Here is a 26,987-nt window from a genome sequence, read left to right on the forward strand (position 1 = left end):
CTTAGGCCCCCTGCACACTCTGCTTTCTGGACCCGGCAGGGCTGTGCCCACTGCTCGGAGGCCACTCCCAACACCTTCTCCCTGACTCAGAACACCGGCTCCTGCTCAGAAATCACACTACTGGGGCCCAGGAAGAAAACATGTCTGGGGTCACTGGACCTGGCCTGTGCCCGCCTCATCCCAACTCCTGGTGAGGACCACACCAGGCCCCGAGTCACCAGGGGCCACGTCATGCACCAGGCTCCGGCCTGCACCCTCCTGCGGCTCACACTCACCAGGGCCACCCCCCTCCCCCGCTGCCTCGGAAAGGCCTGGGTGCCAGGTCTACCCTCGTCCTGCTTCTCCCTGCGCCCCCCACCCCCCAGCCGTCCTCCATGCCATGTCCCACTGACAGCCACTGTCGTGATCCGTGGCTCCTGCTGCCACATGCTCTAGTCAAACGCCTTCTTGGTGGAGCCCCTGTGAGGCTGGGGGCAGGTGTGCCTTCCTTCCCTCGTGCTCACTGCTAGCCCACAGCCGGCGATACGGAGACCTGTGAGAGGGTGGGGGGCTGGCCGGGCAGGAGGCAGAATGCCGAGGGTGGCCCCTGAGGGGCTTGCTCAGTCTGCACCGGGACCCTCTGCAGGGAGCCAACAGGAGGGAGAAGATGGGCTGCGGGAACAGGCCTGGGGCAGGAGAGGGCACGGACGCCAAGCCTCTTGTGGTCCTGCTTTGCCCCATGTCCTGTAAGGGGCCCGTCTAACGGCCTAGGGCATCGACGGAAGCCGGTGAGCGGCCCTGACAGGCCCAGCCTTCCAAACGTACATGGCCCTGCATGGCCGCTGGGGCTGGGCTTGGCCTCATGACCGGTTCTTCTCGAGTCACGGACTTTCCCAACACAGGAACACGGCGCTTTCTCCCAGGTAACTCACAGGTCTGTGCATAGGAGTTCAGACACATCTGTGTGCCCAAGTCCAAGGGAAAAGGGCTTCTGCAAAGACACTGGATTTCTATTTTTGAAATGAGAGCCAATACGGTCTATGTTAAAAACATAAATCATCTAGATATTTTGACTTGGCTCATTATCCAAAGACCAAAATAGTGAGAAAAGGTAGGATCTCACGCACTCCCTGGTGGGCGGGAAGCACAGGGCTCTGCTCAGGGAAGCAGTTCTGGAAACAGCTTCTGAGGCCCGTGGCCACGCTCGGCATCCCCGGCCACCTGCTCGCCTCCGGCCCCTCCGGCCTCCTGTGGTTTGGGGCCACGTCACCTAGGTGAGATCACAACCGTCCAGGCAGAGGTGATGGTGGATGCGTTAAGGGCCACCGTGCTTTTCCCATCACGGCGGCGACTGACAGGTGTGCTGGGAGGCCGGCCGGTGGCGTGGGGACACTGGCATTCGTGTGTCCCTACTGAGGCTCCTCGTGCTGTGCCCAGAGTACAGGGCTCTTCTCTCGACCCTTCCCGGCCACCGCCAGGCACCGCTTGGCCATCTGACCAGGCTCCCTTCCCAGGGGACTGCCATCGGGTGACACACCCGGACCTCCGGGAACCTCGAAGTCTGGGCCGCGCAGCCCCCGTGAGCCCAGCCGCGCCATGCTGAGCGGCACCTCAGTGACCATGCAGGTCTTCTCGAGAACGGCTTAGAAGTTTGTGGATTCCATAAAAAGAGAAGGGCAACTCACACAGTAGTGTGCAAAGGCCCAGTTAGGGTTGTTAGCGACACCTGAGATTGTCGCCAACTTTACTACGTGTGGACCAGTCAGACGGACGATAGGCCTCCAGGTGAGGAGAGTCATCGGATGTTTAAAAACCGGTCTCAAGGGTAGAGAAAGTAACCGGTTAGGTGTCCTTGTAGCCACGGGAATGGGATTTTAAACACAGAGTTTAGCAGAAAAGAGGAAACAATGATTTAGGGTATCTTTGCTGTAAACTATACAAACACAACATATTCTTCACAACAACGAAATGAACACGAAATACACTCAAAGGGCTGCATCCGGGGTGGGGCAGAAATAGGTACGAGGATAATGGGAAGACATTTCAGCAAAGAGGCCAGAAATAGGAGCGGGGGCTCAGGGGCCCAGTGATGTCGGGCTGACTGAGGAGAGGCAACCCCATCATTGACCTGGGCCCAGGAGGTGCCGACGAAGGGTCAGCCTCTGCGAAAGCTCCGGGCCCTGCCGGCGGCACCTGCCTCACTCTTCCCTGAAGGCCCCACAGGCGCCTTGTCTCTCGTCTGTCATCCTCTGTCTTCAGCCGAGTTTGAAACTAGCTCAGAGACCGAGTCCATTCTGCTGCTCGCTCGAGCCCACCTCTACCCGAGACGTGGGAACATATTATCCCTTCCCTGGCCAACTTCTCAAGTTCAGAGGACGCAGGTGCAAAAGGGCTCTTGGTGGAGGCTCGGCCAACACATGGCCTCTGACGGCCGACAAGGCAGGAGCGGCTGAACTGGGAAGAGCCCGCCACTTAGAGTGGGGGTGGGCCACGGACGCCGCACCGTGTGCTCGGGACAGGGCCCACGCTGGGCGCCTCTGTGACGGCAGACCCTGCTCTCTGATGTGAGGCCGTCCGGCCAGCTCCTGGCGACCACTCACATCGGGGGTAACTGGTTCTGTGCCTTGGTGGCACTGACGACATCACGGGGCCCACGGGCTGAGGTGCCACCCTGGCAGGAGCGGCGTTTCCCAGAGGATCCCGCAGGACCCTGGGGCCCGGGCCGCCCCGCCGATCACGCTGTGCTGGCCTTCTGCACGCAGCCTCCTCGCTCAGCGACTCCCTCTCCCGCCGGTGGCCCTGCGTCCACCCTCTCGGCCTCGCTCTGTGCTGGAGAAGGGTGTCCTCTGGAGCCTGGAGGAAGGGTCCTGCTCCTCCTCGCCCTTCCTGGCTGGGTCAGAGCTGCAGGCCGGGACGAGCCTCCGCCCAGCACTGGCGTCGTGGGGCATTCACCCTGGAATCTGGCGCACCTCACCTGGTCCCCGCCACTCCACATCTGTCCCTTCGGCTCCTCGGAGGGTCTGGGTGGCGCGGCTTGCCCCGTGGTTCTGGGGCCGGCTCGTGATTGCTCCAAGATGTTCTCTTCCCTTCCTCTCGCTCTTCCTGGGAGCCCATGCGTGCCGGGAATGCTCCTTTGATTCTCTTCCTCTTCTTCCCGCTTCCCGACTCCTGCCCATGTTGCTCTGCTTCCCAGGGGACTGACCGCACCTACCTCCCAACATGGGACTCTCGACTCCCGAGACTGCGTCTGATGGGACTTTCTTTAGCGTCCTGGTCTCTTCCTTCCTCGCTGCTCTTGTCCACGTTACGTGGCCGTGGTAGCTCCTCTCTTTAAGGATAGTAAGGACAGTTCTGGTTTTCTCTAGTGTCCACCATCTCTCTCAGAAGTCTGTCCTCGGAGCTGCCCTGTCTCAGACTCATCTCCCCGCGATGCACTTCCCCGTGTGCGGATAATCCTCGGTCATCTGTTCCTCAAACGGAGGCCTAAAAGCCACTGGGAGTTTCAGGCACACGGTGAGCTTCTGAGCTGTGGGCTCTCTGTCCGGCTGTGGGCTCTCTGTCGGCTTCCTCAGGGCTGGTCATTCTCTGAAGAGGGGTCTGTAATGTCTGCCTGAGGGCAGGGTCCACATGAGGGGAGGCGGGAGGTGGGCAATGCCTTGCCCTGTTCTGCTCCCGATATTTGTCCCTGCCAGGGAGCCCTGTGCCCTTTCTGTTCAGGGTCCTGGGGTTGGGAGGGCGTGGGAGGGTGGGCCTCTCAGGACCTCTGGCCCAGCCGCTGTCTGACCGTCCCCTACCCTCCACCCCAGGCCCCGGGTCTCTGCAGGGGCCAACCCAAGCCATCTGAGTCTGTGGTGCAATCGGGGGCTTCTGTCCGAAGCGCCGGACACTTTGCAGCACCTGCTGCCCACCCGCTCTCTCTCCAGCCTCCAGGCCCTCCCGCGCTGGGGCCTCTCCCATCTCCCAGAGCAAGTAGTCATGTCTTTTGAAAGTCTTGTTACTGCAGGACAGTGGGGCTTGGGAAGCAGCATGACTGGCCACGCCAGGACAGAACCCGCAGGTTTCCTCCTGGCCACCAGCTCCACCCCGTCCACGGACAAGGGCCACTGCAACCGTGTCAGGCAGCCCCATGCTGACGGGATTTCCGGCACAGAAGATGCGCTCCCTAAGGGGGCGAGGGAGTGACGGAAGGAGCGAGTGCACATGCGTGCACGTGCGCACACGTGGGTGAACGGGGCCGCACTGCAGCGGGATCCCCCCAGCACAGCGTGAGCAGAGCCTCTGGAGACACCGGAGAGGAACCACCCCCCCGCGTCCCTGCAGGTTCATGGTGGCCGGGAGGCTGGGGTGAGAGGTGCCCAGGAAGGGCCGTGACCGGGATGGGGTCTGCGCCCAGGAGCCCAAGGGGCCGGAGGCCGCGCTGCCGAGACTCCTGCCTCCCCAGCAGCAGATGCCCGTCGGCAAGTTCCGGCCGCCAGCACGGAGGCCCAGACCCTGCAGAGAGCCCTCTCCAGGCTGCCCCTCTCCTCCCCCCGACTCCAGGCTCACAGCAGGCCCGGAGCTTAAGGACCCGCACCCTCCAGCCTCTGGTATCGACGCTGTTAAGGACGTTCCGCAAAACCAGCGGGTGTCACCCGTTTCAGGAAACCCGCCGGCTGGGTGAAAGCTGGCGGTGAGACCCTCCTCCAGCCCTCGGCTCGGTACCTGGTGCAGGCGCCACGCGCAGGGCCGTCCCCGCCACACCGCCGCCGCCGCCGCTGGGGCCAAGGGCGGGCCCAGCGAGCGCAGGGCTGGAAACACCGCCTCAGGCGGTAAAGGTAAAGAAGGCCTTGAAATACCTAGAAGTTTCTTACTGTCCAGTTTCTGCCTGTTGAGGGGGTTTGTGCCATACAGCAGCGTGTGGGCCTCCGAGTGCACGGCCTGCAGTTCCTCCAGCGTGGCCTTCCGTCCGCGGATGCACTGCGGGGACAGAGGAAGAGCGCTCACGTCTCCCTGTGCCTCTGGGCTCTGCTTTCAACAGAAAACCGTTCCTACGAAAACCATCACCCCAAAGGAAACTGAATTTTATACGTACATGGGCACAAAATCATTTGGTTCCTGCAAAATAAAAAGTAAACCGCACCCAACACATTTAAAAAATATTTAAAACATGTTTTGGAGAGCTTACACTTTAATTATAACTTTGAAAAACAGATTTAGACAGATAATTCCAGCCTTCAACGCTTTAACCTTGCCTGTCACCCAAATGATCTGGCATCAAATTGCTACTTGGCTTTCCAGCTGCCGGGGTCTGCTCTTCGGGGTGGGGGGGCTGCTCTCTCCAGGCCCGCGGGCTCACACCCAGGCCCTGCACACCCCCGAGCCCTGGGAATAAGCCCCTCACTGCGATCCGCACTGGGCCTGAAGTCAGCGAATTTACCTCATCATCTGCGTGTCTGTCCACATTTTCCTTTGCTTTGGATATTCTTCACATTGAGGCTACACAGTTATTTTCACATTTCCCCAGAAATTAACATAAAATCTACTATTCTTTAGTTGGGCTATGCTTATTTAAACTTAAAAGGAGGGTGGTTAATGGAGCGAGGTTCAAGCTAACATTTCCCACTGACATGGCTTTCTGAGGGCCACGGTCACACGGGAGTCTCCACGACCGTCTCGACGACCGTGGAGGCCCCGGTGGTGGTCGTGGTCCAGGGCCTGCTCTTACTCCCTGCCACCTTGTGGAGATCCATAACTGCTCACAGGTGACAGCTTCCCAAGGGACGCCCGAGGACACAGGAGGGCAACGAGAGCAGAGGGAGCAGAGGCGGGGCGGTGTGGCCAGGTCTCCGCCAGCCTGGTGTCCCGGCGTGGACAGGGCCGTGAGCTCCACGCCCTCCACTGCCCAGCTGGGCCCGACGCAGCAGCACGGAGAGGGGAGCCCGGCCTGCGGCGCTCCCACACCCGTCTGCCAGGTCAAGGGGCACAGACCAGGAGGCCTGGGCCTCCACCTGGCCGGGCCCGCTAACCTCTCTGTGGTCAGGGCCAATTCCTACCACCATGTCCAGCACCGGGGCCCTCTGCCACCCCAGGGGCCCGCGTGGGAGCCTGGTGGAGGCAGGGCCACCACCTTCCCTTGGGCTGAGCGAAGCAGGAGGTGCACCCTGAGGTCAGGGTCCCTGCCCATCGAGGGCACCTGGCTCTGCGTCCCTGATGTCGCCACATGGAAGCTGCACGCTTCACCCAGGCCTCTTCCCAACCATCCTTCCGACCCCCTTCCTCCTTTGTATCTCGGTCCGCAGGTCCGAGGACCCCCCACAGCCCCTGGCCGGGGAGCAGGCGGCGCTTCCCGCCTCAGGGCCACAGGAGGGCAGAGGGGTCCGAGGGTCTCATCCCCCCAGGTGTGCTGTTTCACCGTCTCACTCCTGTTCGTGTCTGCTCTTCTGGCACAGAAGCTCCCTGAGAGGCCCCTGAGCTGAGGGCACCCTCCTGGGAGAGGCCAGAGAGTAAAGAGCGGGTCACGGGGCACGGGCCTTGGAGGCGGGGCAGGGCCCTGGGTTGGTCCCGCAGGGTGGTGGGAGGCACGGAAGGGCACCCAGGCCCGGGAGATTTCCTCCTAGGGGTGTCCGCCAGGGCAATGCTGCCCCCCAGTGGTGCAGCCTCGGGCCAGACCCCAGAGCAGGTGCCATCGTCCACTCCTCAGCCGGTGGGGTCACACCCTCCCCAGAGGGCGCCCCAGGGCAGGATGCTGGACCCAGCTTTTGGGCCCCTGCCCCCCTTGAAAATCATGCATCACCCTAAAACCAGTAAGGATGGGGGTCACGGGAACCACAAGGACTTAAACTCCCAAATATCCTAGCTTCTGCAGGGGGAACGGGTGGAGGCACAGGGGGTTCTGCCGCCCCCACTCTCCTGCGTGCCTGCTCGGGCCTTGGTCCACGTGGGCCCGGGGCTGTGACAGGTGGGCGTGGACGGTGTTCATCAGCTGTAGGGCTCTAGCTTTCCCGACCACTGTACGGGGCAGCACGCGTCAGCCCATGTCCCATCCCTGTCCACGCGTGGGGGGCATGTGGGGGGCCAGCCGCCGGCAGGAAGACGGGAGGCAGGACGGAGGCTGGCCTCCGGGAAGGGAGGACCTGGGTGTGCAGGGAAACAGCCCTGGGCTCCCCGGGGCCCACCCGCAGGTGCCCGGCGCCGTGGTGGAAACGCAGCACGCTCGAGCCTGGAGCCTGGCGCGGGCCCGTGTGGCAGCCTTACCTCACATTTGCCTCGGAGGCCGGTCTCCTGCAGCCGAGACCAGATGCTCTGGATCCTGCCGGCGTGCTCGGGGTGGCTGTTGGTGTTCCCGCAGCTGCACTGGTGCTTCAGCATCAGCGTGTCGTACACGAGGCCTGGGGCAGAGCGTGCGGCCCAGCCCGTCAGAGCGGCCGGGCGTCCTCGGCTGCCGCCCACCACCTCCCCAGCAAGCAAGCCGCCTCACCCCCAGGACTGACAGAGGCCAACACGGCGTTCCGTCCACTAGGGCCACTTGTCGGAAAAATCCCAATTCACCAGAGGCCAAGTGGAGTTCCCAGAAACGGAAGCAGAGGCAAGTGTCCCGCTCACAGCACGTGCCCAGAGGTCCCCGGGGTGGGGGGGCAAGTCAAGAAGAAAGAAACGGAAAGACGCCCCACGCCACTCCCCACTCCCTTAGCCGTGGGCACTCGTGTGGCAGGACTGTGCTGTCCTCCAAAACTCAGAGCTTTTAGTCCCAAGTCCCAGTCCCTCTTGTCAGGGAGCAGCCTCTCTATGAAGCCGTAGGCTGGACTGAGTCCTGTCCCAGGTTCTGGGGCTCAGAAGAAAGGCAAGACTTGGTTCCTACCCTTGGAACCTTCCAGAGCGGCTGGGACAGCGTGAGCACACATACAAACAGGCAAACACCAGGGTATTCAAAATCAGCACAGAGCGGACATCACCGAGTCCAGGAACTCGTGCTAAGTACCCGTCTGCAGCGTCCCTGGGGACAGCGCAGAGCTGCGATGCCTGCTGGTGCCCCTCAGGGAGCCGTGGCAACGGGGTCACCCTTGGGGAGGGACGCCGCACCCGGGCTCTGCAGCACAGGGAACGGGGACACCCCTGGACCAGAGTGACTGAGGTCACAGCCAGGAAGATGCCGGAAGGAGGATGGATGCTGCACGTTCGGAGGCGAGGCTGGAGGAAGGGGAAAGGCAGGTGGGTGCTGCGCACACCCCTACAGCTCCCTCCAGGATGCACCCCTGTCCTGTGCCCCACCTGCAGAGGGGGGAGCGAGACGTCTGCCGGGAGGGGTGGCCCACTGTTGTGCTGCAGCCCTGTCTGCAGCCCCCTCACACCTGCCCCGAGGCTCAGGCAGGTCTCTGTGAGGGGCGTCTGCTCACTCCGGCCAACAGAGGTGGGGGCACGTGTGCGTCAGACCCACGGCTGCTACCTCCACATGTCGGGGGCTGGGGAGCGGAGGCGCCGTCACTGACCACAGGGGAGCAGAGCTGCGGCCCCGCCGGGCACCTGGCCTCTGGGGGCACGAGTCCCCGCACCACCCCTTTGGTCTCTGTTAGTCGGGCTAACAGGAGTCTGTCCCCTGGTGCTGCAGGAATTCTGGATATACCAGCAAAACTGAGCGGGGCACGGTGGGACACGTGGGAGAACAAGCAGCTGCAGAAACTCGCCACCAGCGCACTAAAGTGTGCAGGCAAGACACGTACACCACGAGGCTGTGTTCGGTAGTTCATAAGGGCAACGTACACATATCTCTGTGCACACGTGCGTGTGTACGGAACATGCGTGCACACGCGCACAAACAACCCAGATGCCCATCAGTGCAACGAACACGGCATCATCTTGACAAAGCAGTCGGCTGATATTTACTGGCCACGTGGCTGGAACTTTCGAGGTGACACCACGTCACTCCTGCCTACGGATGGGACATGGAGACGAGTCTGCAGGGCGGGGGAGCGGCAGAACCAGCCCGCACACTCTGCGGGACGCGCTGCAGCTAAGACGGCGAGCCCATCCACGTGCACCAAGACCCCAAGGTAGGGCGTGGGGGATTAACAAAAAGCACACAGGGACAACTGAGTCCTATCTGCGCAAACTACACCATGTCTGTGTCCATCTGTCCGTCTGGCTATGCACAGAAACACATCTGGAAGATTTAAACCAGACTACTAACGATGGCTACCTCTGGGGCGTGGGATTTAGGGGCAACTGTCAGTTTCTCAGCATTTCCATTCTGTTTGTTTGTTTTTTAACAGGGAACTCATACCGTTTTTATACATTTTAAAAAAGTAACAACGCAGATGAGCTAAAAAAGTGTATCAGCAAAGGGCTCCCCCCAGGCCAAGCCCCCCCGCCAGGGAAGCACGCAGGTACAAGGTGCCTGGGGGTCTCCCTGGCCCCCACAGTGGGCACATTTTATGTGGCGCATTTCTGCTGTGGCCACGGGGGGGGGTTCTCTCTTAGGGACGTGTCCACCTCAGGTCCCCCGCTGATCCCATCTGTGACCTTCTGCAGCTTCCTGGTTTTCTTTCTGAAAAGCACTGGTTTAATCTCTGGCTAATTACGAATTACAATTTTCTCTGAATATGAAGAGTATCCTTTTATGACGTAACGGAGAGAACTTAGCCATGTTTAGAGGCTACACGTTACAGTGCACACAAAAATAGGGTGTTTTATACTTTGTCCTATTACAGGGCTGTCTGAAGGACGAAACCATTCTGTACTTAGAGCACTTTTTCCTTCTCTGTCTCTGACAAGAAGTATGAGCCGAGAACGATCTGCAGAGCCGTCCCACTGCCCTCTGTCCCGGGCCCGCCTGACTCAGAGCCGGGAGCCTCAGACCCGCCTACAAAGTTCTCGTCCCTGACCGTGGGGGCGGCGCAGTTGGGGCAGAAACAGAGTCCTGCTGGCAGGTTCCTGTCGGTCTCCTGCAGGGGTGAGGCAGGGAGGGCTGAGCCGTCCTCACACCATGTGGCCTGATACCCGCAAGCTACCTGGGCCACGTGGGCAAGGCCCTGCAGAAGGTTCGGTTCACAGAGTGGCGGATGAGAAAGGACAAGCTCACTGTCCCTGCTGAGCACGGGTGGGAAGCTCCCTAGCCCGCCAGCCACACTGGCCCGCCGGCCACACTGGCCTGCCGGTGGGCTGTCTCTGGAGGAAACGGATTCTCCAGCAAAGGGAAGGGTGGGCTTTTGCGCCTAGGAAAGACCATGGCATCAAGGAGGGGGGGTGGGAAGAGAGCCTCAGTGAGTGACACATCTGGTCGCCCAGCCGGGGTGCAGGTCACTGGTGGCCGGCCCTCGGACCCGTGCAGCCCCATGCGGGCCTCCTGTGTCTGGGCAGCCGCGGGCCAGTCTCACCTGCAGGCGTTGGCCGGCCAGTCGGACGGGGCCGCCCCGACCCCATGGCCCGCCGTGCACGTACCTGTGGTGAACCTCGGTTTGGTGGGGGGCTCCTGCACAGACATGGGGAAGGTGGCAGACGCCGGGGAGGACTGCGCCCGGGACAGAGGCCGGTGGCCGCCGAAGGACACGGGGATGCCGGCAGCCTCCATGGACGCCTGGTAGTTCCTCAGCTGGTGGATCCGCTGCTGCTCCAGGAGAAGGGCTTGCTGGGGGGAGAGGGCACATGGGGTTTGTTGCTGCCAGGAAACCTCCCACCTCCCTGCCTGAAGCGCTACATGGATCTCTTCCTGTAAACCATTTGCCCATTCATTTGTTCACACGGTCCGGGAGCACGCTGGGGCAGCTGGCCGGGAGGGGCTGCCTGTTGCCCATAGAGGCCCCCGCCTACAGGCAGCCCTCCGGGGCCAGTCTGCTGCTGTCTTGCTTTGGACGGAGAGGACTTGATCTGCATGCCAGAGACGTGTGTGAGGAGCACATCGCAGAACGGAAACGCTGACTCTCACTTGCGGCCACGGTTTGCTCGCTGGCCTCTCCCCACCCCACACCCCCACTCAGGGGCAAAAAGACTCTAGATGAAGCAAAGGAGAAATGTTCAGGTTCCAGACGCCCAGGCCCAGCCGGCCAGTGTCGGGGACGGGGGGGGGGGGGCGCCCTCTGAGGAGGTGGGGACCAGATGGACCGCCCCCAGGATGTCAGCCACCTTTCAGAAAAATAACCAGAGTGAAGAGGAGGTGAATTCATTAAACACAGGCTTCCATGACAAACTCTTTTTCACGAAAATTGTGTTTCCATGGGAAGAGCTGGCTTTGGCACAATACCACAGGGACCCACAACGGGCAGTTCAGAAACTAAGGGAGCTCAGGGGCGACCAGGCAGCGCGGTGCCCGGAGCAGGGACAGCCTCTCTCGACCGCGGCGGGCGGGCACCTCACGAGCTCGCACAGCTCTTCTCTGCCCTGCACGCGAGCCCGTGGAGAGACACGGGGGACTCCAGGAGGGGCTGTGGGGGTGGGCAGGAGCCAGGAGTTGGACCCAGGGCCACGGCAGAGAAGGGAGCGCTGGGTGGGGCCTGGGGCTCGGGGCTGCGAGGGAGGGAGACCCCGAGGCGCACGTCCCTGTGACAGGCAGAGGCGAGCCCGCCCAGAGCGTCCCCGAGGAGGCAGGGGCCAGGCCCGCAGGGAGGGCGTCCCCGGAGCGGTGAAGGCACCGCGGGCGGCTGGCCTAGGCGCCAGGGAAGGCAGAGCTCCTCCACGACCCATGAACAGACCCTGTCCTTTCGCAAGACGACAAGGTCCCCAGCCGTAGCCCCTCATGAGAAGCAGCAGCCCAGCAGCCGTGCGGCCGCCAGAGGGAAGAGAGCCTTTCTGCCCAGCTGCCCGACTGTCCTGCCTTCAGGAAGCGGAGTCGGGAAGGAGCAGAAAGGGAGAGAACGGGGCCAGGTGCCCGAAGCCGCCTTGCCGTGCTTCTGCCGGCGGAACGCCCGACTCACACCCACCGCCACGGACACCGGACACCACCTAAGAGCACCTCTCCCTGACGCTCGGTTTCCAAAACATCGGCTGCCCTGTCTTATGCTTACAAGGACCACCAAGTGCCCAATAGGGAGCTCTGCTCATTATTCCTCAAAGAATACAGAAAATAAGTGTCTCTAATCATTGTCTTGGGTTTAGAGCACAATAACGTGATCACTTTATCATCTGCAAGACACTAGCCCTAAACATTTATGTAAGGCCTTTCCAACGTCCTATAAGCATCCTAATAATGCGCTGAATTCCAGGTACAACTGTGAGGCCCTCCCACCGCCCCAGAGCAAAGCCCCATCCAGGACAGTCTCCGAGGACAGCCAGCCAGGCTCAGAAAAGCGTGATAAACACTGGCTGCCTGCAGCACCCGACTCCGGAGGACAGGAGTTACCACGCTCCAGACACAGCTCTGCTGCTGAAGGCTATGACCAGTTCCCACGTCCTGCGCACCCCTGGCTCTCGGGTCCTGCCGACCAAGAACAAGCAGCCTCCGTGGGGCTTCCGACTCACTGGCTGGCTGTCCCAGTGCTTTGCAGGCATGGAAGTCTTACTTTTCACTATAAACTGATAAATCATTCATCAGTCTCTTGTGAGTTTGGTTAGTATGTGTCAGTGCCCGGGACTAGGTAACTGTGTCACTGTTTTTCTGGATCTATAAAGTTGGTCACTACCGCCCCTCGAGCCCCCAAAGGCCCTGCCTACCTTTTTGGTCAATTAAGAAATCAATCTTCCTCCTCCTACCTTTAACGACATGCTGATCTTACTAACACTTGGATTTATGTGAACCTACAGTTTTTACATCTGAAAGGAAGTAATCTCTAGGGACTGTGGGGCTGGCGTCTGGCTGGGATACGGTGCGCAGATGGCCCAGTGGGCAGACGGCCAGCAGGACCGGCATCTGCAGGTACTGCTAACGTAGAACAGACTTCAAACCACAGCCACGTCCCACGGCACCCAGAGCAGGGTGGGCAAGGACCCGGCCAGGCAGGAGTGGGGGACCCGTCAGTGTCCACCGACTGCCAGCCACAGGGCGCTGCCCCTTGGGGGGTGGGGGACACCGAGGCCCGTGCCGTCCCTCTGCCCTGCCCGCCCGTCCTCTCCCACCTCGCCTGGCCCTGGCCAGCACGGTCACCTGTGTGAAGAGCAACTCCTGCTCTGTGGGCTGGCGCTGGCCGGCCTCCACGCCCCGCGGGGGCTCCGCCTCCTCATCGTCGCTCTCGATGGGCTCCTGCTTCACCTGCACTCCGGCCAGTGCGTGCGCCTCCTTCTGCCCCGACCGCCGGTCCAGGTAGGGCTCCTCCAGGAGGGCCTGGTGCTCGCGAAGTTCCTCCTCGGTCTCCTCGGGGTGGCTCTCGGGCTGCCGGGCCGGCTCGCTCTGTTTGGGGATAATCTACAAGGCAGAGGAAAGGGATGAGGGCGATGGAGATGATGGGGCAGTGAAGGGGCGGCACAGGCTCCCTATCTCAGAGCAAAGGGACAGACAAACCCAGGGGATGCTGCTAATCCTGAGCTGGGGCCCAAACCTGGGCGCCGTCCGCGGTGCTGAGGGAGTCCGCCGCGCCCGGGAAGGAGACAGACCCGCAACTGGGGTGCATCTGTGAAGCATGTGTATGCCAAGCACAGAGAGATGCGCAATGAAAGACACAGGTGTCGAGCCGGGCCTGTGCCCGGGGGAGCGGCCCCGTGGCTTTGACGAACCGTGAAGACCTCCAATGCCCTGATTTACGTCTCTGTGAAGGAGCCGCACTGTCGTGGGGAAGAGTCTCTTTACCACGTTCTGACTCTTTCTAGAAGGAAAAAGGTTCTCAGGGAAGCCTAACATTTTTTAGCCCCTGCCCATGTGTATGTTAAGAGGTCCTCACAGAACTGCCTGCTTCATCACCCACGCCACGACACAGCGTGTCCGGCCGACGGGGGATGGACTTGCTGGCCACCACTGTGCGCGCATTAGCGTTCTGTCCACTTGTCGCAGGGCCCAGCCCGGGGGACAGTGACGTGTGCACACACCCGAAGTCGGCTGAGCGTGCAGCCCCCGGAGCACCACCTCGCCTTACTGTAAGAAAACGGAGTGTAGACTGGCAAAGGATTTATTTTACGTGATTAACCCTTGAACTGCTTATAATAAATATTTTCAAAGAAAGCATAACCGTGAAAGCCAAGCCATGGCCACTTTCTTCGTACCCGACCCTACGGCAGCCTCCCGTCAGGACCTCTGACCTGGCACGGGAAGGCGGGGAGCGGGGTCAGTGCGATTTCAGAAGGACGCACGCGGCCAGACGGGGAGGAGCCAGAAGACGGCGTGCGGGCTAAGACTTTATTTCATATAAATACCTGCCAACCACCTATCCAGTTGCTTTGACAAATTTCTCACACTAGTTTACTGAAGAGTCTTAAAAAGTCTTGATAATTTTGAGATCCACAATTATATTTTGCTTGTTAATCTTATCCCCTTCCAGCACACCTAGAGCCCGCAAGGCCCGTGTTGAGCCTTGTGGCTGGTCAAACTGCCCTGGGCCCCGGCCTGGGACGCCCTGACCGTCACAGGGACAGGGACAGCCCTGTCCATACCACAGAGGATGCTGGGCTGAGAGTGGCCGTCAGCACACAGCCGTGCAAGCCTGGGCTTCAGGCCCGGCGAGGTCACAGGCTCTCACGCTTCCGCTGTCCCCCCCAGGGTCAGACTGAGAATGGAGGCGAGGGGCAGCGAGCACCTGCAGGGATGGGACGCTCTGGGGCTCAGCCAGGCGGGGGCAGAAGGCCCGCAGAGGGCTGCGTCCAGGCGCAGGGCTGCTGCCCAGCAGACGTAGGCGATGAGGAGGAGGCAACCCAGAGTCTGACCCAGGGGCCAGAGCCCAGCCTGGAGGATGACATCCAAGTGCCAGGTGGACCTGTGAGGCCGACCTCAGTGAGAGAAGGGGGATCTGAGTGGGATTCAGGACACGGGTCAGGGCCAGAGAGGACAGTCAGGGAGCCCACGCAGGTGGAAAGCCAGGGCTGCGAGCACGGCAGCTCCAGGCAAGGCACCCGAAGCCAGCACTTCAGGGGCAAGAGGCGGGGGCCACACACACCAAGGGAAATGGAGACAAGGCTGGAGAACCCGAAGGACAGCGGCGTCACAGAGCAGAGAGCCAAGGGGAGGACGGCAGCGGCCGGGCGCCTGCAGGCTCGGAGGAGGGGGCCACGCGGCAACAAGCCCCTGCCTGGGGAAGCCCTTGCGCGGGGGCAGGCGTGGGGGAGCAGGGTGCCGTGGCCACCTGAGGGGATCCTGCACAGAGGTCACCGGGGGCTGTGTCTGCTCCTGAGGGGCCCAGGGCCCATTCTGAGGCCCTTGTGGGAGGCTCAGCTCTGACGTGGACCCAGAGCCCCGGGCCCTCCTCGGGGTGGACGCAGGGGGACAAGACAGAGGAGGAGGGCCAGCCAGGAGGACACAGGCTGGGGCCTCCCCGGAGGACGCTGGGCTGTGACAAAGTTGAGAATGTCATCACAGAGGAGGGGGAGAGCGGCCGTGGGAAAGCATACACAGTGGACACAGAAGTCCCCACCTAGTTTCTGCCAGCATTTTCTTTTAAACTTGAGAACAACAGAAAAGTTTCAGGGAGAGCGTAGGAAGCCCCATGTGCCCTCACCTAGACACAAGTTGACGGACAGAGAGACTGAGGCAGGCAGGGCTCGGAGCCGACCCAGCAGAGGCACTCCCCATGCCCCCCCCAGAACATGGAAATCACGGCCGTTGGGAACTCTGTGGATAAACTTCGTGGCAGCAGGTACCATGCTGTGCACACTTGCGTGCGCTCAATGCTCCACAGACAGGGCTCACGGCTTGCATCCGACCAGCCACGCTGTGAGCCGCCCCTGGACGCGGAGGGCCGTGTTCCCGCAGAGGGACCCCGGCGGAGTCGGGGAGGGCGCTGATGGTCCGGGTCCCTCTCAGAGGCCTGGGACCGGGGGGTTCTGTCCGTGCCTGTGCTGTCAGCTCATCAGCAGCTGAGGCAACCAGGCGGACTTCTCTGTGGGGAAGGAGCTGGCTGCCGTGGACCTCAGCCCGCCTTCTGTGGGCTGCCTTCTGCTTCCTTCCAGGGACGACACTGGGCGGGTTTAGGGCTGAATGTGTAAAAGTCCCAGAGGGTTCTGTTTAACGCCCTGTGGCGCCCTCCCCTTCCTCTTGCACGTTGGCCTGGGCTGGGAGCGTGGGTCCCTCCTGGAGGCCTCGACCCCATGCCTGCGGCCCTAGGAGGGCGCTGCAAGATGGTCAAAGCCCGGAGGCAGGGGAGCACAGCGGAGGAGGAACAGGGACCTGCCTGCTCCCAGGGCGAGTGTCCCAGGCCCCCTCTCTGGTCTTCTCAGCTTCCTCGGAAAATGAGGGCGTCTGAGCAGTGACCTCCAGGTCCCTCCAGAGGACTTAGGACACTCTGCGCTTCCATGAGAGCCAGCCTGGCTCTGTGAAGGATTCCTGGAGGCCGGAACATGCCAGCCCCGCTGTCCTGGGAGCTCTGGGCAGGAGCAGGGGCACCTGAGCTGCCACCGTCTCTCTGGCGTTCAGTGCCCATCCTGAGGGTGGCCTCAGCCTCCAGGCGGTGGTACAGAGGGAATCGGGGAGGGACGCGGCCACAGCAGCAGCCTCCCCGTGATGCCGAGTGTGCTCGCCGCCCGGGCTCCCGGCTCAGCAGCGGTGTAGCCTCCCTGGGCCGCTCAGCCTCCCTGGGCCGCGGCCTCCCGCCGCCTTTGAAACGCGGTTCTGCGTTCCCCCGCCGGGGTGTGGGCTGGCGGCACCGCAGAGCTGGCTTCGGGGCCGAGGCTCCTGCAGGCAAATGCGGCTGCAAACCAGATAGACAAACCAGCTCGCTGTCCTCCGGTGCCCTTTGCACCTTAGGAGCCCCTTCTACTGATTAAGTGAGACATGCAGGCCCCAAAGGCCAGACTGCAGGAGGGGCCAGTACTGAAAGATCACTGGATGTGCTGGTAGTCCGACCACCCAAGCTCCTAGGTTCACAGCCCGGCCCTGGGAGCCACAGGACTCAAGCAGGGCGGGAACGGCGCCCCCAGCAAAGCCTCGGGCCCGCAGGGGCGCGGATGCCCTCAAGCGCGCTCTTCCTGCTGCAGCACATTCCCTCCCGGCACGATCCAAACCGCCCCATGGCACGTCCAGGCCAGTCGCAGGGTGCCCGTGCCACCTCTGGGGGCACACATTCTCCAGAAAGTTCCTTCTCCTGGCAAAGCTTTATTAAATGAACACCACTGCACATAAGGCTCCGGGCACTAACAACCAATGCTAACCCACAGCCGGGGAGCACAGCCAGCTCAGGCGTCTGTCCTTCCTGCTCACGGAGGGTCCCCAGCCTCACGGTACAGTTCCCTTGGTCAGGGACCTTGGGGAAACCGAAGCGGCCATGCAGGCTGCTCTCCCTAAGGGGACATCAGCGAAGCGGCCGTGCTCGAAGGCTGGGGTTGAATGGGCCGCAGACGGTGCGGGACCTGGCTGCAATCCCCAGCGTACCCTGGGCAGGCTGGGAGGGCGGGCGGCCTCAGAGCTGCCAGGAGCTGGGTGCCAGTGCCATCGGGTGAGGGGCCCGTTAGGGACACCATGCCCCGACTCAGGGCAGATGTGCGGGTGCCAGACAGCGTGAGATAACATCGTCGGCTCCCCGAGAGCCCAGGAGAACGCTGTACAAACATTTCAATCACCTGTCATTCCCTCTCGTAATCAATCATGTAACAGAATCCAGGGAGATCACCCAGTTTCTAAATCATTCTTTTCAAGAATATACCAGGAATGAATAGGTGTTTTCTGTCTTCCTAAAACCTCCCACCCTATCAGTCAGAGTGACACGATAAAATTAGGAAGCCACAGCCGCGCTAGGATGATGGAAGTGAAGTGCCTCTGACGCTGGGAGTGAACAGACGGACATCCCCGTCCCGCCCACAGGAAGCAAGTGCCTTTGCCGTCCAGGTGAGGGCTGGTGGGGCGGCCCCACCGCTCCCGACACCGTTCTGCACCGTCTGCCCGGGACGGCCCGGGAGCCCCGGAGGCTCTGGGCTGGGGTGGGCAGCCCGTCTCCCATCTGGCCATTCAGGAGCACGGTGCCGGGGGCCTGTCTCCTCTCGTGTATCCCCCACGACCCTGTCATGGGGGTACCCTAGGCTAGAGCTGGGCCGCCGCCAGCCACCACCTTCAAGGACGCGGCCTGTTTTCTGTTTCTAATCACCAGCACAGCAACACGAAACCCTGCTGCTACTTCCTGCCCAAAAGCAGCTTTGTGGGGGTCTTTCGGGACCGCGCAGGTGCGCACTCCTCCGTGGGCCGTCCTGGGCGCTAACCCTTCTAAGCCTGATATCCCAACAGGCAGGCACATGCGGCTGCAGAGGGGCTTGGAGAAGGTGCTCTCGGGGCTCCGCGCCGGGGTAAGGGTGGGGGCTCCCTGTTGGGGGTTTGCTCGCGGAAGAGGAGCGTCCTCCGGGAACTCGGGAGGCAGCGCTGACCAGGCAGGACACGCCACACGGTGACCCCCCGCCCGGCGGCCTGCCGCATGTGCTGAAGCCCGGCCTCCACAGCGCCCCTCCCGTGTGCCGGCCCCCCCACCCGGGTCAGAGCGCCGACGCCACATGGTGACCCCCGCCCGGCGGCCCGCGCCCCCGCCGCACGCAGCGTTCCCCGGCCCCCACGGCGCCCCCCCGTGTGCCGGCCCCCCCCCCCCGGGTCAGAGCGCCGACGCCACACGGTGACCCCCCGCCCCCGCCGCACGCAGCGTTCCCCGGCCCCCACGGCGCCCCCCCGTGTGCCGGCCCCCCCCCCCGGGTCAGAGCGCCGACGCCACACGGTGACCCCCCGCCCCCGCCGCGTCCCCCGGCCCCCACGGCGCCCCCCCCGTGTGCCGCCCCCCCCCCCCCCCCCCCCGGGTCAGAGCGCCGGCCCGCGCACCCACCTTGCTCATGTGCAGCTGCTGCTGGAAGTGCTGCTTGTGCTTCTCCAGGAACTGCTGGTGCTGCTGCTGGATCACCAGGTGCTGCAGGGCCGGCGCGTTCTGGGGCAGCGGCGCCGACTGGGTGCGTCCCAGCGGCCGGTGCTGTCGCAGCTTGTGCAGGGACGGGGACACGCGCTCCGCGCCCACCAGAGGCTGCGCGTGCAGGGGCAGCGCGCCCAGGCCTGGAAGACACCGGTCTGAAGGTAACACGGAGGGAGGGGCAGCGGAGCGAAGGGGAGGGACCCCCGGGAGCTGCCTCGTCCCCCCGCCCCGCCCCAGAGCCCCGTGTCACGCCACTGTGAGCCCCGAGCGCGGGCTTCGCCAAGCAGGGGCCGCCGTCTGGAGGTGGCTGTCCCCCGACACCCAGGCCCCTGCTGTAAGCGGGCGTTCCGAGGGACAGGCTCCAGCGCAGCTGGCCCGCCCACGAGTGGCCCACGACACCCCTCAGAGAGCCCCGGGCGCTGGAAAGGCTTCTTTTGGTCTGAGCAGCACCGCAGGCGGCCGGAGCGGCTCGGGCCATGCTCAGAACAGCAGCGGGGGTCCTGGTAGCCCGGCATGTTCCGGAAGGCCGTGGGGATGGCTCTTCCCTAAGTGACCCGGAAACTAAGTTGTGAGGAAATAAAACATCCTTAGGATCAAATCTTTAAGGGTCTCTTCAAGCGGTGACTTCACGCACGAAGGGGACACTAACGCTTGTACAAATCCTGATGCGGCCGGTCAGGATCTGCACGTTTCCCCGGAGGTTCTGCTGCCTGCACGCTCCCAGCGGCACAGGGGGCTGCTTCGCCAACCCGCACCTCGACTGGGCGCTTCAGAACCCGAGCGGACACACGATCCTGGTTTAGTCTGCACCTGAATCTTACTTTAAAACGCAGCCTCTTCAGGGGACTCAGGACGCCAAACACTTTCCCTTCTGTAAGCTTTTCACACGGCTGTAGATTCACTTCTGCAAACCGGGGTTTAGGCAGTTCACCGTTTCTCTAGCAAACCCTCGCCCCGCTGCCGGGCTGCTGCCCTAGCAGCTCAGGTGATGAACACGAGCCAGCCAGGCTCAGGCTGCGGACGACCCGGGTCACGGGCGTCTGCCTGGGAGGAACTGCATGTGGCCGAGCACGGCAGCGGCCGGGCTCCCCGAGAGCTGCTCCGTAGAGCCCCGAGGAGCCCTGCGGTCTTAGTCTCTCCTTGTCCCTTCACGGCTGTGGTGATTGCTCAACTTTCTACGCACAGTGAGGAAAGACCCAACCCTCACGAAACTGTCCCTCACTAGCTTCTTGAGAAGTCCATCAACTCTGTCCCCTAAACCACCACCACCTGCTGTCCAGCCCACTGTTTTCTGAAAAGAGAAGTTACTTTAAATTTCATTATCTGTTCGGCTACTAAATTAAAGTCAGTAACACAAAAGATCAACTCATTCCCTATCAAGTTTTCTAGAAAAGTTAAAAAAAAAAAGCACCCCGCCCCCCAAGAAGGTGTTTTGGAATTCTTCCCATTGACCGAGGTGTCATGAAGATCAACACGCGGAAGTCCGCCACACGAAGCTGCATTTACGGGAACAGAGGGGACGCAGTCCCGAGAAGGTGCCCCTCGGACATGAGAAGCTAACACGCGGCTTCCCGAGCAGACGGTCCTGGGGCCTCCGGGGCACCGGGAAGGAAGGGCAAGTACATGAGGGAGCAGCAGAGCCGTGGAGGGTTACTGGGCGGCCGGCCCTGTGTTCCAGAGAAGCTTCTCCGGGCTCCAGGGAAGGAACCCAGTTCCACAGAGACTGAGCTTCCAGGGCTGGTCCCGGAGCAGGAACGTGCTCCAACAGCACAGCATGAATGCGAGCCTGGTTTCTGCGGGCGCTCGCTGCCCTCCCCTACGAGGAAGGCTCCCCGCAGCAGGGGCACTGCCTTCGCGCGGGGTGGCCCTGAGGACACGGGCAGATGGTGGGAGGACCTGTTCTGGTCCACCCCACCCACCCAAGTTCCACTACGGGCCTCCTGGGGGTAAAACTTCGGGGCTATGCCCCTCGGCCCGACCTTTGAGTGGCAAGCCTTCCCGGCCAACTGACTTCCAACTGGTCCCTCAGGTCATGAACAAGGGTTTCTGATGACAGCCCATTATTTGGCTTTTGGTATATATTGTAAAAGACTTTTCAGCATAAACCCACACTACACGGAGGTCCAGTTCTGTCCTAGGCGACCCAGCTGTCGGCAGAGGCCTGCTGCGTCCCGCTGGGCACAGTGCCGGGACAGAGCCTGGCCTGCGGCTCCTGGACCCTGCTCTGGGCAGGGAGGCCGGGCTGCCCGGGGCCTCTTTCCCTGAGCACCTGTCAGCTGCGAGGCTGACCTGAGGCTCCGTCCTTCCTGCTCACAGCACTGGCAGAAGTCCCTCTGCGGTCCCGCAAACGGACAACCAACCCCAGTACTGAGAGAGGACTCACCCAGCGCTACAGACCTTTGCTCCTTCCGGCGGGACTGGGGGGTGGGCCAGCGTCCCCGAAGTCCAAGCTGGACCATGCGACCATAAGGACAATGATAACCCCCGGCATTTAGTCAGTCATCCAGGCTTCAAGATGTGCTATACACAGCACTAACTGGTGAGTTTGTAAACAAACCCCACCAGACACGGGGATTGAAGAGGCAAAGAAGGTGAAGAGGCAGGCTGCCCTGACGCTCTGGACCCAAGTCTGAAGGGCTGGCCTGTGCACTATGGGGTTCTGGTTAAGTAGATGAATTCATTCACACTGGGTGCCCGACTCATGTGGCCTGGGTCCTTAGCAACCCATCTGACGTATTTCACTACCCTACGCACCATGGTGAAACTCTTTAAAACCCTTCAAAAGACAGTAAGTCAGGCAAGACTTGGGTCTAACTAGTGGCTTGCAATTCTGGCTGCACATGAGCTTAGCCTGAGCCCTGCAAGAAAAACCGTGGGTGGCAGAGGCCTGCCTGGACCGGTCGGCTTCACCAGAGCCTCTGGGGGCCTGGACAAGGCCAAGAATCGCTGCTTAGGTCCCAGGGGCGGCAGCACCCACGGCCAGTCGTGCTCAAGTCTCTCCTGGGACTCGGTTTTCAGGACAAATGAGGAACAAAGGGGAGCACGTAATCACTGCTGCAGAGACCCGCAGAGCCCCCAGGCTCAGAAGTGCAACCATGGGCCAAGGTTGCCTGTCTGCCCCCTCGCCCCCTCACCAGGCTGGGGAGGCCCTGTGAGTGACCAGAAGGCTAGAGAGACACCACATCCTCCAGCTACAAACACCTGTTCCCCCTACTGCCCCTACTCCCGAGACTCCCACCCAAGGCCTCAGCAACCACGCCACTTCTCCAGGAAGCCTTCCCTGATGCCCACCCTGCCGCACGGCCGGAGCGCCCAGCCCAACCACACAGCTCTCAGGGGCCTCGGGGGTCCGGCTCCCCAGGGCCTGGCGTGGAGGAGATGCTGGGCTGAACGTTCTGCCCCCTGGCCACACGAGCACAGCCCTGGGTGGGCTGTCTGGACAATGGGCACACAGTGCACAGCATGTAGGGGTTTCCTCCTTGCAATGGCGGTTCCATCTCTCCCCCTGCCTTGGGAAACCCCGGAGTGTACCAGGCGCGCTGTCTTCTCAGGAGAAGATTCGAGTGGACAGCTCCTGCCTGCCGAGTGCCTCGCTGGGGCAGTGGGAAGCAAGGAGGCGAGGGCCACACGGAGGTGGGGCATCCCACGGCCCCGAGACCCGCACCCTGTCACCTTTCTAGACCCGGGCCAGCCTCTTCCCCCCTGGGGCCTCTGCTTTCAGTGTTTATGCGATGAAGCTGTTCTAGCTCGGGCCTTCTGTCTGTCCATCCATCGTGATTATCTGCAAGCACTCACGGAAACACAGGTCCGCTGGCTGGTGAACCTCAGAAATCCCGACTTCCCCTCCCTTTGACCCCAGAGCTGTTTGCTGCAGGCCTTCTGCACATCGAGCCTGTGCGGGTGCCGGGAGTGGGCTGGCCACGCCGTGGAAGCGCAGTGCCTGCCCTCCAGGCAAGGAGGTGAGCAGGAGGTGAGCATCACCGAAGCTACGTGGGCAGAGCTCACGGGAGGGAAGGCCATGCCTGATGGGAGTGGGGACGGGGACTGGGGCACAGCCCGTGTGGGAGCCAGGCCAGGGGGGGAGAAGGGAGGCCCTGGCTGGTGAAGCGTGAGCCCGCATAGCCGCGAGCCACGCAGGGAGGAGGCGGCCTGCTCCCGGGCCCGTGAGTGCCAGGCCTTCGCTCCTGGCCAGCACCGCCCAACAGGCCCCTCTGTGCTGACACAGACCCTCCACATTCTCACAGCCCAACCGCCGCCAGCCACACGGGCACCCACTAAGCCCCATGTGGGACTGAGAAACCGAACATTTACTTCGTTTTTGGGCCTTGACTTTGATTTTCATCTTCAGTGGCCAGGTGGGGCCGGTGCTCCTGCACAGGGGGACTCTGCTCGGGGCCTGGAGGGGCAGGAAGCCAGGTCAGGAGGCGTGCTCCCACCGAGACCCGAATCAGGGCCCTGTTCACAGGGAGGGGGTGGGGAAGGGGCCACGAGACCTGGGACGGACCGATGGGGTGGCCTGGGGAGGTGAGGCTGAAGGTTAAAAGTTCTAAACCCAAAAGTAACCAACGACCACAACCACAACAACTAACATCTAAGGGGGCACGGTATCAGATGCCATCCTGCGTGAATACATGCCTCACTCAACCCTCATAAAACTCAAAGGGCAGATTACTTGCGTTATCCCCACTTCACATATGGGGAAACTAAGTCATGGCACAGGGGAAGACCTCCCAAGGTCACTGAGCGGGGACCAAGGGGAGGCGAAGGTGTCTGTGTTTTTGGCCACGGCCCTGCCTCCAGCGCCCCCAGCTGGGCTGCCTGTGAACTGGGAGGGGGCTGTGGATTGCAGGGCGGGGTGGGGGGAGCCGGCCGGCGCCTGGACAGTCGAGCCCCAGCCTCACCGCCACAGGCGGGCCATCAGCAGCTGCCGTCACAGACACGGCCACAAACTGCACACAGAGGACAGACCCGGCAACGTGCTCAACCACGAAGGAGTCAAGTTCAGCAAATTTATTGGAGAGGTGAGGTCCTGTAAGGTCCTATTTCCTGGGAAGCTGCGGGGTGTGGCATTAGGAATGCTTTTTAATGGTGGGGGACGAGCAGGGGACCAGGATCAGGAGGACGGTTGGGTGTCGTTGACGTGTTACTAAATGACACAAGATGGAAATTCAGGCGTCCCTCACTGCTCAGGCCCCTGACGTTGAGTGTCACAGGGACTCAGATGCAATTTCAGGTAAAACCCTCGAGACCTCTGTGCTCACGACCTATTGTCTGGAAGTCGGGGAGATGCGTGGCAAGGTGTCTGCTCGCCGGCATGCTGTAGACCCCTCAACTCTGAGGAGGATGGTGACCCCAACACCAGCATCAGGGGAAGGAGACAGACACAGACACGAAGGAGCACTAGTGGAAGATGGAGCTCGCCATCTGCAGACACACGGGAGGGCGGGACGCGGTCCCCTGCACCCAGACCAGCCCCGTGACTCTCAACAAGGTGCCCAGACCTGGCCCCGTGTGCCCACAGGTCGGAACCCTGTACCCGCTCAGCACCTGTGTTTTCCACCCAAGTGTCAGGGAGTGTGAAAGGGGGCGGCTCTGAGGGTATTTTCGATTCTAATTCTGACCAAGTAATCAGGTTTCCGGGAAGCCAAGCAGGAAGCCGGGGATGATGTGGACATGAAGGACACCCATGCAGCTGGACCCCTGCTCGTTTTCTAGCAAATCCACACGTTCTTCACTCCTGAAGCTAACAGGGTTGTTGCCATGCAAATCTCTGACAAATGTCCTATTTTTTCCCCTAAATATAACCATCCCTTAGAGCACATTAAAAATTCTTACTGCTAACAGAAACGGACTATCTACGGGAGTCGCTGTGGGCTTTTCTCACACGTTCAAGCGCATCCAGAGGCAAAAGCAGATGGGAACAGCCACCGCTCTGGAGCGCTCACACAGAAGGTGCGCCTGACGCCTGGTTTCACCGCGTCTACCTCGTTGGCAAGTGAGAGCTGGCTCACCAAATCATGGGCCCTCACGCGGGAGGGGTCGCGGGCAGGAGTGCTGGGGTGGAAACGGGCCCCCCCGCGGGGCCCCGAGCCCCCGCGCTCACCTGTGACCAGGGGCGTCTGCGCGGGCGGCTGCTCCAGGAGGACCATGTGCTGCAGGAGGGGGCTGTGCGCAGCCCCGCCGTCGCGCTCCAGGGGCGCCGTGCTCAGGTAGGGAGTGAGGTGGGTGCCGGGGAACAGGGAGATCCGCTGCTGGAGGGCGGGGAGAGCCAGTCTCTCGGCTTCCTGCTGGCCGGCCGCCCCCTGGAGAGGCACAACCGTGACGCCCGGCCGAGGGCCTGGGCCAGCCGCCCCCCCACCACGCACACCCGCGGACGCCTACTCACAGCGGACGGCCCGGTGGCAGGCAGCCCCAGCGTGATGTTGGGCAAGGATGGTGACGTGTAGAGGGGGAGTGGCGCCACGGAGCCTTCTCGAGTCACGAGTCTGTGCGCCAAGCCGGTCTGGAGACAGAACACACGATGGCCGTCACACACGGTCTGTCCCCGACAAGCGTGGGCAGCGCACGCCACGAGAAATCACATCAGAAAACGCGTGGGGCGGGCCCTGCTGAACTCCGAGACACCATAGCACACACATACGTTAACACGTATGTTAAGCATGCAGGCGGGCATGAAGTTTTAGAGCAGGCCACAAACATGGATTCACAATCCAGCAGACTCTCGTTTGTTTTTATTCAGAGTGCTAGTTCGTTGTAAAACTATCAAGAAAATCTAAGATAATGTATTTTAAAATATATTCTTGGTTGGGAAAGTCTTTTCAAGGGCAGAAACCGAAGAAAATATTGATTAAAAAAATCCCTCACAGAAAAGGCAAGTAACAGTCACAGCAATGCTGGCCACATGGGCAGGGAAAGCTCAATATGTAAAGAGCTCACAAATCAAATAATAATTAACAACGAGAAAATCGCATGGAAAGGCAAATGACAAAGAACCGATATTAAGGGAGAATAAATTCATGAAAATATACTCAACATCATCAGTAATCTAAAAACATTTAAAACCCTATCAAGCTGGCAAAGATTTTTACAACTGAGAATACTCTCTTGGCCCCGAGGAACAGAAGCGCACTGCTGGGTGTGTTATAAGTTGGTGTGCTCTTTCTGCAGGAAAACTTGGCAATCACGTCAAAAGCCTTAAAAATGTATCTAACTTTTGATCCTAAAACTCCACTCTTAGGATGGACTCCTACGAAATGATGCTGGTCCAGGAATGGTCCCAGGAAGGTCACGGCTGAGGCAACCACAAAGGCAGAGGGTTGTGTGTCCCACAGTGTGTCCAAGGTTGAATAGACAAAGGTACACGAGGCCCTCAGGAGGTGGGGAAAAACCTTCCTGACTGGCTGGAATCTCAATGATATGTTGTTAAGTTAAAAAAACAAGTTGTAGAATTGTATACTTTTTCAAAAGCAGACAGACAGGGAGGACTGGGACAGAAAGACAGTCAGAAGAGGTTTAGCAGGAGCACTCTCTGAGGATCTAAATTACTGTGTCCTCTTTCTGCTTCTAGAATGATATCCTTTGCTACAAAGGCCACTGTTTTATTCACCCCAACATCACCCCAGAGTAGATACTCAGTCAACATGCTGACCAAGGGGCAGAGAGAACGAGCACACGGCGTTGCCATACTGGCTGGGAGGGTTTGCAGAAGCAGTCTGTGTAACGGAAAATCACAGCACTGACGGACATCCGACCAATCTTCTCTTAGTTCCTATCGCACTGCGGTCCGTAACTAAAGAGGAGAAACACTCCAGTGCCTTCAAATTTCATATCCAAGGAAAAAACCATGAGCTGGAAGTTATCGAGTTGCTGTAGACAACAGGGGTGGACCGACTGCTGGCCTGGCTTGAAAACGGCCTCTTCATCCTGTTGGAGGTGGGAGTAAGCTCGGGCTCCCCTCGGAGATGCTGCGGGCCTGGTCTCAGAAGAGCGCACTGACGCCAGTCCAGTGAATTGACCGGCTTCCCTGGTGCACATTAAAGTTTCGTGTACACGATACTCTAGTCTGTTAATGTGATAGTAATGCAATAGCTT

At 61.1% G+C, this 26,987-nt stretch overlaps 1 protein-coding gene across 14 annotated transcripts in view; it reads right to left on the minus strand.

Moving 5' to 3' along the window:
* The window catches only part of HDAC4 (histone deacetylase 4), a 296,598-nt gene that overhangs the window by 38,209 nt on the left and 231,402 nt on the right, over positions 1–26,987 (minus strand). For 13 of the 14 annotated variants that reach the window (XM_078071547.1, XM_078071544.1, XM_078071554.1 and 10 more), the window contains 7 exons: positions 25,282–25,398; positions 25,000–25,198; positions 18,816–19,036; positions 13,028–13,285; positions 10,393–10,579; positions 7,213–7,346; positions 4,815–4,935 (listed from right to left, as the gene is read on the minus strand). In XM_078071547.1, the coding sequence (XP_077927673.1) occupies positions 4,815–4,935; positions 7,213–7,346; positions 10,393–10,579; positions 13,028–13,285; positions 18,816–19,036; positions 25,000–25,198; positions 25,282–25,398 (1,237 nt within the window). The remainder of the gene's footprint in view (positions 1–4,814; positions 4,936–7,212; positions 7,347–10,392; positions 10,580–13,027; positions 13,286–18,815; positions 19,037–24,999; positions 25,199–25,281; positions 25,399–26,987) is intronic. The other variant, XM_078071549.1, reaches the window with a different exon arrangement.

The sequence above is a fragment of the Halichoerus grypus genome, chromosome 4 (assembly GCF_964656455.1).
Source record: "Halichoerus grypus chromosome 4, mHalGry1.hap1.1, whole genome shotgun sequence".
In the NCBI taxonomy this organism is placed as follows: Eukaryota; Metazoa; Chordata; class Mammalia; order Carnivora; family Phocidae; genus Halichoerus; species Halichoerus grypus.